The following is a 13,551-nucleotide window of genomic DNA, read 5'->3' on the forward strand; positions in this document are numbered from 1 at the left end:
AGAAATATTTAGGTTCACTGCTACAATCACGATTCGCTCTCCTTTTGATCCACATGCCGGTAGAATGGGGATCCCTTTTAACATCGTTAGCAGGAGCCGCGAGATGGAAGGCAGCAAAGAAACAGTCCCGCACTACCCGTGTGAATACTCAGCTCTAACGGACACTAGGTTTCTAACTTAGAGCAGTTATATACTGCCAGAACTTAAGATAGTAGTTAAATGCTCTACCAAAGATATCAGCTGGTTCATTGTCCGCACCAAATGGTTCGTACGGCATACCGACTACTCAGCAGCAATTGGTTCCAGGAGTGCATCATGGCGTACCGTGCAATATTTGTGCTCGAATTCTTGATACCAGGGCGGTACAGCAAGCAACCAACCAAGCCGTACCAATTTTAGTAAATACATATAAATTGTATCTCAAGATATCCTTTGAAGGGCGTACTGATAGATGGGCATAGCTCATCTTTTGCGATGCTGATAATTTTAATTTACAGAAGTCTATATATATATCTGGATTCCTTTATACACTACAAGCAACCGCTATCTGATAAAATCTATAGAACACTGTGTGCAAGTAGAATTGGGTATAAGTATAACTTTAACTTCTCTTAGGATAAACAAATGAGTGGAAAAATTAAAACATGTGCATGTCGTCTTTCCTGCTTCATACAATTATTCTTATCTGATAAGTTTTTGTTTTTAATTTCATTTTTATTCTAACAAATGCACTTACCTGTCCGTCGTTGTCCTTGTCAGCCTTAGACCGCAGACCCTCCCAGATTTCCAGCATGATCGAATGTATTTCCTTATTTTTGGGTGTATCCTTTGACCAACCGCGCAGTTGGCAAATGCGCTGTAAAAATGCAAAAGCGAATGCATAGCGAAAAGTTAAAACAGAGAAACAAAAAAAAAAAAAATATTCCAGTTAAAGTAAGCAACAATAAAAATAAACTCTCCCAAGGCAGATAAAAGTAAGCAGGTGAGCAAACGATTCAACAATGCAAGGACGCTTACATAAAATTAAAAGGTGGCATATTTCGGGGGCACACCTGAGGTATATCTACAACCAAATTTTACATACATATGTATAAATCTATATTGCATCCATGTAAACATGCAAACATCCAAAAAGTGGGTGAAACACAACAATGTGAATGCGGGTGTTCTGACAGCAATAACAACACCAACTTTGTTGGTGGCAATTATTTGCATGCAAATAAATTCTGTTCAATTGTTGCGCCACGCGGTGTTGGCCACTTTTTGTTGCCTGCGTTGCTGCGTATTTGCATTGTTGAAGTGACAGAATAACTTTAAGGATATAAGGAAACTGCACAAACAAAACAAAACTTTCCTCCAACACCACCAGCACTCACTCACCTCAATGGCCAATTCGAAGTCTTTAACGTCGATTTCGCCGCTCTGATTGACATCTGTTGACAGTTGGCACAATGTAGTGAGAAAGCATGGACACATATGAAGTGAACAGTTAAGACAGTTTATTGAAGTTTATTTCCAACGTACATTGTTGTATTCAAATGTATTGATTGTTGTTGCCAGTTGTTGATTGTTTATTGTTGTTAACGCAATAGTCGGATGCATTGACAGGTAATTTAGTGATGTTGTTCATACGCCATGGTGCACCGCAATTGTATGAATGAAAGATAAGAGAAAATTTTTCGAACTAAGTACAAAAAAAGCATAAATTTAAGTTGTAATTTGCTCGGTTCTAACTGTACATATCGATCTATCCTAATAGAAAGGTCATAATTTAAAAATTGTGTTAATAAGGCGGCATCTGAGCCAAGTCGTTAATAAAGTCGGACCTCAGGAGACCGTTTAAAAAGGTTGCAACTGAAAATATAATTTTTTTTTTAAAGATGTGTTCGAATTAACCCAGGCAGAGTTTAGATCAATGTATCTTCTATAGTATAGTTTAGAATTTTAATTCGTTAACGAATCGTGAAAAGAAATTAATCTAAATTTGCTTCATATCTCTTCTGTAAAAATGTTTTTCATGTCAATTACTACATTTTTATCCGGCTTCTTGACATGCTACTTTATTAACGACTTTTTTGAGATACGGCCTTATTTACAGAATATCTGAGATACGTATTTTTAGCAAAACTTTCAAGTTACGACCTTTCTTTTAGGATAGTTCGATATATGCTATGAAGGGTTCCCACGCTTAGCTGCGTTTTGATACAATATAAACATAATTTCAAGGTAATCTAAGGAAATGTTAGACTCCTTCTGCCAATTTAACTTCATCTGTCTTTTATTTCTCTTTTTGAAACATCTTTTCTTATTCCTTCGTTTGTACTATCCGTGTGCCATTTCTTTATTTTCTCTTCCTTTCCTTCTCCCCAGCCCTCTGCCTCGTTCGCCTCCGCTCCCTTTTAGCCGTTCCTCCCCTTCCCCATTTTCTTTGTTTTCATTTACAATCCTCCTCTTTTCCTCTCTCTCTTTAACCTCCCATCCTATTCTTCCTTTCATTTTATTTTTTTGCTCTTCTTGCTCTTCGTCTTCCACTTTTTCTCTTTCATTTTTCGCATGTCACGCTCTTTCTGAATCTAACCAAATTCAATTTCTTCATCCCTTTCTTTCTAACTCCTCTTCCTCCTTACTTCCGTCAACCTGACACTTTCTCATCCTCTTCTTCTTGCTCTCCATCTTTCAATTCCCCTATCTCTGTTTCTACCTTCCAACTATAGATTCCTCTAACCATCTTCTTTATTGTTTCTTCTCTCCATTTCCTTCCTCACTACTTCAACATTCCTATATTTGCCTCTTCCGCTTTAACTCATCTTCCTCATATAGGACAATACCATACCAAATTTTGGATACATACTTGAAATATTTCCAAAGATTTATCTGAAAGGGACGTGAAACTACCTACTGTCCCAATTTACATAGTGATTTATCTTTAAGTTACGTTTACCCAATTTTCTACAAATAAAAGCCGTCTATTTAAAAACAAAAAAAATACACGAAAAGGCACAAAAGATAGAATACAAAATGTGGTGAGAATAATGCAAATGCTTCTTCTGCATCAAACAATTTATTTAGGCTGTATTCAACAACTTCGGAGCTGGCTCGAAGGAATGCGTCCTCGCATGGGTGGAAGAAATAAAAGGGATCTTACCTCTAAGCCGAAATATTGCTTGATTTGGGAAAAAATATTTACTAAGCCCAAAAAGAGATATATAAGAAGCTGGGATGTTCCCACCTCTTCTGTGTCTCACTACTATAATGATATCCTGCCATAACCAAACATTGCATAATTTCGATGTAATTGAAGAGAGAAATCAGCAAAAAAACGTTGACAATACGAGACAGGTGAGAGCAGGAATGTGTTCTTAGGCTAAATACGAAAAGACGGATTTACCTTTTTTTTACGAGGAAGTACAAGCCACTTATTGTTGAATTATCACGACTTAATATCCAGTGCTTAACCTTGTCAAGATGTACAAAGTATTTGGAACTAGAAATCGTTTGCTAACTAAATTGGAGAAAGGGAATCCAGTGGCGTGTGCCAACAACCTGCATAGAATTCTATGGTTGCTGATCGATATACGTTTGCTAAGAAGTTTTATTATTGAGCATATTATGGTGATTTGTTTATATAAGCCTAAGTGTTCGAGAGAAAAGTTCTTCGAAAGATGTAAGGACCTCTACGCGTTGGTCATGGCGAGTACCGAAAAAAATATAACGATGAGCTGTACGAGCTTTACGCAGACATCAACATAGTGCAGCGAATTAAAACGCTGCGGCTGCGCTGGCTAGGCAATATTATGCAAATGAAGGATGACGCTTCGGCTAAGAAAGTGTTTCTATCGGAACCCGCCTATGGAAGCAGAGGAAGATGGCGGCCCCACTCCGCTGGAAGGACCAGGTGGAAAACGATTTAAACTACCTTGGTGTGATCAATTGGGGTCAGTTGGCAGAGAGAAGAAGCCAGTCGCTTACTAGCGCGCCTTGTTGGACGGCCATAATCGTCCAAACGGTTAAGCGCCAATTAAGTAAGTAAGGTTCTATAAGCCTATACGTCAATAGCGTGGTGATAATCCCTTCGGAAGAAATACAATCTCAACGGCCTACAGAAAGATCAGTGCACTTCGAGCTTTGGCCCGTAGCCATGTGGCTCACGTGCTCATGGTAGATTGGGCATTGGCCATTTTAAACTGTTTTCAACTCACTCAGACAATTATGTACATTGGTTAAACCCAAAATACGACAAATGAAAGCTGAGCGCCTATGCACTTTCGGTGGCGAAATTCGTGATGAGATATATTGTTATAGCAACTGATTGAATTTTGGGAGCAGTATTAATACAATGTTTCCAAGTCAAAATTATTAGAAAAGAGTCGCAGTTAGGTGTGGCTGCTGGAATGAACTGGGAATCTTTAGAGATTCGTGCATCATTTAAACTCCCGCCATATTTCAGTGCGCTGGAAAGTTTGCAAATCTCTCAAAAACCGGCACATAACTGTTAAAGACACTCTAAGAATTTAAATTATCTACATTTCGTATCACAAAAGAATCGAAAGCCATGAGAAGACCGTAGATCTGACACCTACGAGCCTCATGAAAATAAAATAAGTGTCGATGTAGGCATACCCATATCTGAATTTTTTACGAGTAGAAACCACCACATAACGAAAACTACCACTTCTTTTCGTTTACAAAAATCCACATTACCGGTATACTGTTGGATAGATTATTGAGCAATTTCTGTGTAGATGCTCTTACTAGAACTTGCCTGAAATTCTTCGGTACTACCTTCCGGTTGCCGTATTCAAAATTGTCTGAATTAAAATAAACTAATCCACATACATAGTGATATGTCAACGAATGCTTTGGAGTTACGGAGGCGCTTTCACATATTCCCAATTTCACTTTACATAGAGTATCATCATACCGACGTGCTCTATTAATTTCCCATTTTTCCACTCTGTTGAAATTCAAACTTCATTTTCCACGTCATGTGCACAGCTGGCAGCACTTCCGCATCCCGAATTCCGTTAACATTGGCCATGGCAGTGCAACATGAAAAGCTTTCAAACGTGCTGTATTCTCAGCGGTTTAGTCAATCGCGGTCGTTTGCTCTAATTTGGGGTTACCAACAAAACACAAACATCCGAAGTGTACAGCTGAGCAGCGAGGTAATTGAATTAATTATTTTACTATATTGTAGTTAATTTATAGTTTTTTTTTATCTATTTAAACAATTTTAAATTATGTACTCGGAAATTGCATATAACATTTTAAATGGACTTTATACGCATACTTCAATTAAATTATAAAATATTTCGTAATATATGTACTTATATTAGACTGTTTTTACTTTAAGTCGATTTCGCATTTGTTAAGAATTGAGCTTAAGGAGGCCTACATCTCCAAACTCCCTTTAACCTTGCTAGTAAGACCGTCTTATAAGAAAGTATATAGTTATTGCCTTTAATAATTAAAACGAGTAAGGACGGGACTTCATACTTTTCATGAATGGAGCTGAACAATAATCTTATCCCATTCGTAATCTCCAAATAATGCCTTGTATAAGATAAGAAATATATAGTGAACAGATGTACATACCTAAACGATTTTAAGATAAATATAAAAAAATTTTTTTTTTTTTTTATAAAAAATGGCCAAAAACCCCCCTTATATGAACGATCGGTTGTGTGGGATATATATTATATATAGCTCCAATCGAAATGATTTTGACAGGAAATCTTCTATGATATATTAGAATGTATATCACCGAGTTTCACATATATATTTTCTAAATTGCGGTAGGAATGACCAAAATCGTCTTATCTGAACGATCGGTTGTATGGGAGATATATGTTATAGTGGTCCGATCCTACCGGATCCGACAAATGTCTAATATAATACAAAAATACATCCTTGTGCCAAATTTCATTGTGATATCTCAAAATTTGAGGGAATAGTTTGCGTTCAAACAGACAGACGGATGGACAGACGGACATGGCTATATCAGCTCAGTTGGTCGCCCTGATCCATTCGGTATACTTAATGGTTTCAACGTTACAAACATCGGACCAAATTTAATATACCATTTCATGTTCACTGCCTTGGAAAGTCGACCTTTCTTACCTACCAGACAACGCTACGCTTATTGTTGTATGAAATGTATATGCACCTTTTGACGTAAGATGGCGCGTTTCTGAAAAATTGGCTGAAATTAGGCATTTTTTAGCCGAATTCTGAGATGTCTCGCTTTTGAAGCAAATTCTGAGATAGGGCGTTTTCGAACTAGCGGCCAGGATAGGGTGATACTCCACTCAGCAGTCGACATAAATACTGAAATTTATTCCAGGTTGTAAAAAAAAGCGACCCCCTTCTTGTATAAAGCATTATAAAAAGAGAGAGACAAATGAGGTATATAAATAAAAAATAAATGTAAGGCGCGATAACCTCCGAAGAGATCTAAGGCCGAGCTTCTCTTCCAATTTGCGTCGTGCTCCTCTTGATTTTTCCCTACAAATTGGCCGGACGGGACATACATGTTTTATGCCGACTCCGAACGGCATCTGCAAGGCAGATGAGTTTTCACTGAGAGCTTTTCATGGCAGAAATACAATCGGAGCGCTTGCCAGACACTGCCGAGGGGCGACCCCGCTTAGAAAAATTTTCTTCTAATTGAAAAATCTTATTTCTAAAATTTTGATGTTGCTTTGCCCGGGAGTTGAACCCAGGGCATACGGTGTGATAGGCGGAGCACGCTACCATCACACCACGGCGGCCGCGGAGGTATATACAATTTTAAAATTTTCACCGTTTTCCAATTGAACTTTTTATTTGGAGTTTATTTTTCATTACAAAAAATTACGTACAACAATTTTTTTTACATGAAAATTTTGTTATTTTATGCATAACAGAATATTTAATAGGCGAAAAGGAGTCTACGGGACAAGAAAAGGCCGACCTGACTCTCGCCCTGACGTTAAAATTAGGCTTGCTGACTTACTGCCAAGGTGGGGATAAACGGTGTCTTCGAATGATTATATTATTATACCTCAGAGGAGAGTACAAAGTTTTCCTTACAATTTGGAGTTTTTGAGTTGACCCATCACTTGAACGTGGAACTTTCGATATGATAGGCCAGCACAGTACCTCTTTAATACGGCGGCTGGCCTTGGCAGTAAAGCTGGTAAATAAAGCATCCACGATCTTACAAACTTCAGCTGGAGAATGAGGTTGAGCTTTTTTTTTTATTGGACGCTGGGGTAGCGCCCTACCCTAAGTGGCCCAATGAAATCAGGCTAATCTTGTTCAAGTGTCCACAACCCCTAGGGCCCCGTTAGGCATAACGGCACGAGGGGAAAAGGCGATTTAGTCGCCACTACTTCGTATGCGCATTTCTCTGCGCTCCCTTTCAGCATGCATCAATTTCGTCATAACTATAAAGGCTACCTTGCTCACAGCAGTCCAACAATCTATTTATCCGCACGTTCGGGGAACTAAATCATGGCGTGGGCAAGTTGCGGTGCCCGTGTAGGCCCTGTGTAACTCGAATAAAACAACGAGCACGTAAATATTTCCTTTGACTATTATGAACTGCTGCGTCTATTACTATTTTCTTTTCTTTTCGATAAACAGATTATTTTTGGATTAGGAAGGATCTTTCTGAGTCAGTTGACACCAAACGAGGGTCCAGACAAAACGACTGCTTATCATGCTTCTTCTTTCACCTTACGTCGGAGAAGTTAATTCTAGCAGCAGATCTATGGTTATAAGAACATACAACTTCTGGCGTATGCGCGTATTCCCGTCTTGTCAGTCTCGTCACTGCCGACGGATATAAATAAGAGACAGTGAATGATTTCGTTTAACTGGTCAGGTCTCCACCAATGAATGAATGCGTACCTCCAACCAAGATCATTCCTTTCAGCAGTAGCGAGTACACTTGATTCTCTATATACACAAAAACCGACGTAGAGTCTAAATCACCGAATGGCTGCTATATCCTGGCGATCTGCGCAAACAGCGCAACGCGTCAATGTTCTCTGTCTAGAAATCTATTCAGCATCACCTACATTTCGTGTGAGCGCAGCGTCACAAGTTCAGTAAAGCAATCACTCAATCAGTTCTAGCTTGAACTTCAAGCAATAATGAAGTGTCTACGAAGTCTGGGAAGTCTCCGGCGTAGTAGCGAACATTGAACAGTCCAGTTCTGCAAAGGTGGAGAAGGGAATTGAGCTGAGCATGTATTGATTATCAGGCCTCCGTATAATAAGCGGCATCAGAAGGATAAACTAGGAAAAGGCTGGAATAAAGGAAAAATAATAGCAAACCAGGCGAGAGATTGGAGATACGGCTTCTTCAATCGTAGAAATAACGACGTAGGAGTATAGACTCTATAGCTCCACATGTTGTTAGCGTTTCCACACGGATTGGAGACAAGGCTTCTCTAACCGGTGGAAGTGTAACTACATCACAGTGGAAAACTGTCCAGAAAAATTGTGGGCAAAAAAAAAATATATATAAAAAAACAAGTAAAGAAGGTTAAGTTCGGGTGTAACCGAACATTACATACTCACTTGAGAGCTATGGTGACAACATAAACGAAAATAACCATGTAGGAAAATGAACCGAGGGAAACCCTGGAATGTGTTTGTATGACATGTGCATCAAATGAAAGGCATTAAAGAGTATTTTATGAGGGAGTGGGCCATAGTTCTATAGGTGGACGCCTTTTCGAGATATCGCAATAAAGGTGGACCAGGGGTGACTCTAGAATGAGTATGGACGATATGGGTATCAAATTAAAGGTATTACTGAGAGTTTTTAAAGGGAGTGGTGGTAGTTGTATATGTGAAGACGTTTTCCAGATATCGACCAAAATGTGGACCAGGGTGACCCAGAACATCATCTGTTGGATACCGCTAATTTATTTGTATATGTAATACCTGCCAAGATTTTAAGGGTTTTTAATTTCGCCCTGCAGAACTTTTTCATTTTCTTCTACTTAATATGGTAGGTGTCACAACCATTTTATAAAGTTTTTCTAAAGTTATATTTCGCGTCAATAAAACAATCCAATTACCTTACCATATTTCATCCCTTTTTTCGTATTTGGTATAGAATTATGGCATTTTTTTCATTTTTCGTAATTTTCGATATCGAAAAAGTGGGCGTGGTCATTGTCGGATTTCGTTCATTTTTCATACCAAGATAAAGTGCGTTCAAGTAAGTACGTAAACTAAGTTCATTAAAGATATGTCGATTTTTGCTCAAGTTATCGTGTTAACGGCCATGCGGAAGGACAGACGGACGACTGTGTATAAAAACTGGGCGTGGCATCAACCGATTTCGCCCATTTTCACAGAAAACAGTACGTCATAAAATCTATGCCCCTACCAAATTTCAAAAGGATTGGTTAATTTTTGTTCGACTAATGGCGTTAAAAGTATCCTAGACAAATTAAATGAAAAAGGGCGGAGCCACGCCAATTTTTAAATTTTCTTTAATTTTTGTATTTTGCTGCACCATATCATTACTGGAGTTGAATGTTGACATCATTTACTTATATACTGTAAAGATATTAAATTTTTTGTTAAAATTTTACTTAAAAAATTTTTTTTTAAAGTGGGAGTGGTCCTTCTTCGATTTTGCTAATTTTTATTAAGCGTACATATAGTAACAGGAGTAACGTTCCTACCAAATTTCATCATGATATCTTCAACGACTGCTAAATTATAGCTTGCAAAATTTAAAATTGTCCAAAATTTTACTAATTTTCTATTCTGCGTCATAAGCTCAACTCATCTGCCAAGTTTCGTCGCTTTATCTGTCTTTTGTATTGAATTATCGCACTTTTTCGGTTTTTTCGAAATTTTCGATATCGAAAAAGTGGGCGTGGTTATAGTCCGATATCGTTCATTTTAAATAGCGATCTGAGATGAGCGCTCAGGAACCTACATACCAAATTTCATCAAGATACCTCAAAATTTACTCAAGTTATCGGGTTAACGGATGGACGGACGGACGGACGGACGGACATGGTTCAATCAAATTTTTTTTCGATCCTGATTATTTTGATATATGGAAGTCTATATCTATCTCGATTCCTTTATATATGTACAACCAACCGTTATCCAATCAAACTTAATATACTCTGTGAGCTCTGCTCAATTGAGTATAAAAACAACAAAAAAAAAACAAGTAACGAAGGTTAAGTTCGGGTGTAACCGAACATTACATACTCAGTTGAGAGCTATGGTGACAACATATGAGAAAATAACAATGTAGGAAAATGAACCGAGGGAAACCCTGGAATGTGTTTGAATTACACGTGTATCAAATGAAAGGCATTAAAGAGTATTTTATGAGGGAGTGGGCCATAGTTCTATAGGTGGACGCCATTTAGGGATATAGCCATAAAGGTGGATCAGGTTGACTCTAGAATGCGTTTGTACGATATGGGTATCAAATGAAAGGTGTTAATGAGTATTTTAAAAGGGAGTGATGCTTAGTTCCACAGGGGGTCGCCGTTTCGAGATATCGCCATAAAGGTGGACCAGGGGTGACCCTAGAATTTGTTTGTACGATATGGGTATCAAATTAAAGGTATTAATGAGGGTGTTAAAAGGGAGTGGTGGTAGTTGCATAGGTGGTCGCCTTTTCGAGATATCGCCGTAAAGGTGGACCAGGGGTGACTCTAGAATGCGTTTGTACGATATGGGTATCAAAAGAAAGGTATTAATGAGGGTGTTAAAAGGGAGTGGTGGTAGTTGCATAGGTGGTCGCCTTTTCGAGATATCGCCGTAAAGGTGGACCAGGAGTGACTCTAGAATGCGTTTGTACGATATGGGTATCAAAAGAAAGGTATTAATGAGGGTGTTAAAAGGGAGTGGTGGTAGTTGCATAGGTGGTCGCCCATTCGAGATATCGCCATAAAGGTGGACCAGGGGTGACTCTAGAATGCGTTTGTACGATATGGGTATCAAATGAAAGGTGTTAGTGAGTATTTTAAAAGGGAGTAATCCTTAGTTCCATAGGTGGACGCCGTTTCGAGATATCGCCATAAAGGTGGACCAGGGGTGACCCTAGAATTTGTTTGTACAATATGGGTATCAAAAGAAAGGTGTTAATGAGTATTTTAAAAGGGAGTGATGCTTAGTTCCACAGGTGGACGCCGTTTCGAGATATCGCCATAAAGGTGGGCCAGGTGTGACCCTAGAATTTGTTTGTACGATATGGGTATCAAATTAAAGGTATTAATGAGGGTTTTAAAAGGGAGTGGTGGTAGTTGTATAGGTGGTCGCCTTTTCGAGATATAGCCATAAAGGTGGACCAGGGGTGACTCTAGAATGCGTTTGTACGATATGGGTATCAAATGAAAGGTGTTAATGAGTATTTCAAAAGGGAGTAATCCTTATTTCCATAGGTGGACGCAGTTTCGAGATATCGCCATAAAGGTGGACCAGGGGTGACCCTAGAATTTTTTTGTACAATATGGGTATCAAAAGAAAGGTGCTAATGAGTATTTTAAAAGGGAGTAATCCTTAGTTCCATAGGTGGACGCCGTTTCGAGATATCGCCACAAAGGTGGACCAGGAGTGACCCTAGAATTTGTTTGTACAATATGGGCATCAAACGAATGGTGTTAATGAGCATTTTAAAAGGGAGTGGTGGTAGTTGTATATGTGAAGACGTTTTCCAGATATTGACCAAAATGTGGACCAGGGAGACCCAGAATATCATCTGTTGGATACCGCTAATTTATTTATATATGTAATACCTGCCAAGATTTTAAGGGTTTTTTATTTCGCCCTGCAGAACTTTTTCATTTTCTTCTACTTAATATGATAGGTGTCACAACCATTTTATAAAGTTTTTTCTAAAGTTATATTTCGCGTCAATAAACCAATCCAATTACCTCACCATGTTTCATCCCTTTTTTCTTATTTGGTATAGAATTATGGCATTTTTCTCATTTTTCGTAATTTTCGATATCGAAAAAGTGGGCGTGGTCATTGTCGGATTTCGTTCATTTTTCATACCAAGATAAAGTGAGTTCAAGTAAGTACGTGAACTAAGTTCATTAAAGATATCTCGATTTTTGCTCAAGTTATCGTGTTAACGGCCATGCGGAAGGACAGACGAACGGCTGTGTATAAAAACTGGGCGTGGGATCAACCGATTTCGCCCGTTTTCACAGAAAACAGTTATCATCATAAAATCTATACCCCTACCAAATTTCAAAAGGATTGGTTAATTTTTGTTCGACTTATGGAGTTAAAAGTATCCTAGACAAATTAAATGAAAAAGGGCGGAGCCACGCCCATTTTTAAATTTTCTTTTATTTTTGTATTTTGTTGCACCATATCATTACTGGAGTTGAATATTGACATAATTTACTTATATACTGTAAAAATATTAAATTTTATGTTAAAATTTTACTTTAAAAAAAATTTTTTTTAAAAGTGGGCGTGGTCCTTCTCCGATTTTGCTAATTTTTATTAAGCATACATATAGTAATAGGGGTAACGTCCCTGCCAAATTTCATCATGATATCTTCAACGACTTACATATTACAGCTTGCAAAATTTTTAAATTACCTTCTTTTAAAAGTGGGCGCTGCCACGCCCATTGTCCAAAATTTTACTAATTTTCTATTCTGCGTCATATGCTCAACTTACCTACCAAGTTTCATCGCTTAATGCGTATTTGGTAATGAATTATCGCACTTTTTCGATTTTTCGAAATTATCGACATCGAAAAAGTGGGCGTGGTTATTGTGCGATATCGTTCATTTTTAATAGCGACCTGAGATGAGTGCCCAGGAACCTACATACCAAATTTCATCAAGATACCTCAAAATTTACTCAAGTTATCGTGTTAACGGACGGACGGACGGACGGACGGACATGGCTCAATCGAATTTTTTTTCGATACTGATGATTTTGATATATGGAAATCTATATCTATCTCGATTCCTTTATACCTGTTTAACCAACCGTTATGCAACCAAAGTTAATATACTCTGTGAGCTCTGCTCAACTGAGTATAAAAATACCAAAAAAAATGTTTATATATGTATAAAAAACCCTACCATCCAAGAAGCCCCTGCAACAAGCAGCGTATGTAGATTGTTTAAAATATGTATGTAAATGTTTATTGATGTAGTATGTGTCAACTCATTGAGGTAGTAAGCAGGGGTGGGATTAAACCGCATACACGCAGGGTACCAGTATCAGCTTAAACTAAGCCGTGCGACTGTGAAAGTACAGCAACGTGAGTCCGACAAACATAAAGCTTAGTGCTAAACCTACCTCCCGACGGAATACCTGACGGTAGTACCAGTGGGTTATGGGTACTCAGACCGTAGGAGTTGCGAGTAAATTCCCACATTGAAATTGAGGCTCTGTCGATGTTTTGCACCACTGGTTTAGACAGTTGTGTCTAAATAAACAAAATGTGTTAGTTCTAGACACAAGCAAGCAAAATGTGTTAGTCTTTCATGCAAATAACGAATTGTGTCAGTTTTCCACACGAATAAATCCATGGGACCCACACTAT

General features: G+C 38.2%; 1 protein-coding gene across 1 annotated transcript in view; it reads right to left on the bottom strand.

Moving 5' to 3' along the window:
- Scp2 (Sarcoplasmic calcium-binding protein 2) overlaps positions 1-13,551 on the bottom strand; it is a 93,081-nt gene that overhangs the window by 27,280 nt on the left and 52,250 nt on the right. Inside the window, exons 3-4 of the mRNA XM_067773403.1 lie at positions 1,381-1,433; positions 737-856 (exon numbers count right to left, since the gene is read on the bottom strand). Of these exons, the coding sequence (XP_067629504.1) occupies positions 737-856; positions 1,381-1,433 (173 nt within the window). The remainder of the gene's footprint in view (positions 1-736; positions 857-1,380; positions 1,434-13,551) is intronic.

Source organism: Eurosta solidaginis, chromosome 1, assembly GCF_040869045.1.
Source record: "Eurosta solidaginis isolate ZX-2024a chromosome 1, ASM4086904v1, whole genome shotgun sequence".
Taxonomy (NCBI): Eukaryota; Metazoa; Arthropoda; class Insecta; order Diptera; family Tephritidae; genus Eurosta; species Eurosta solidaginis.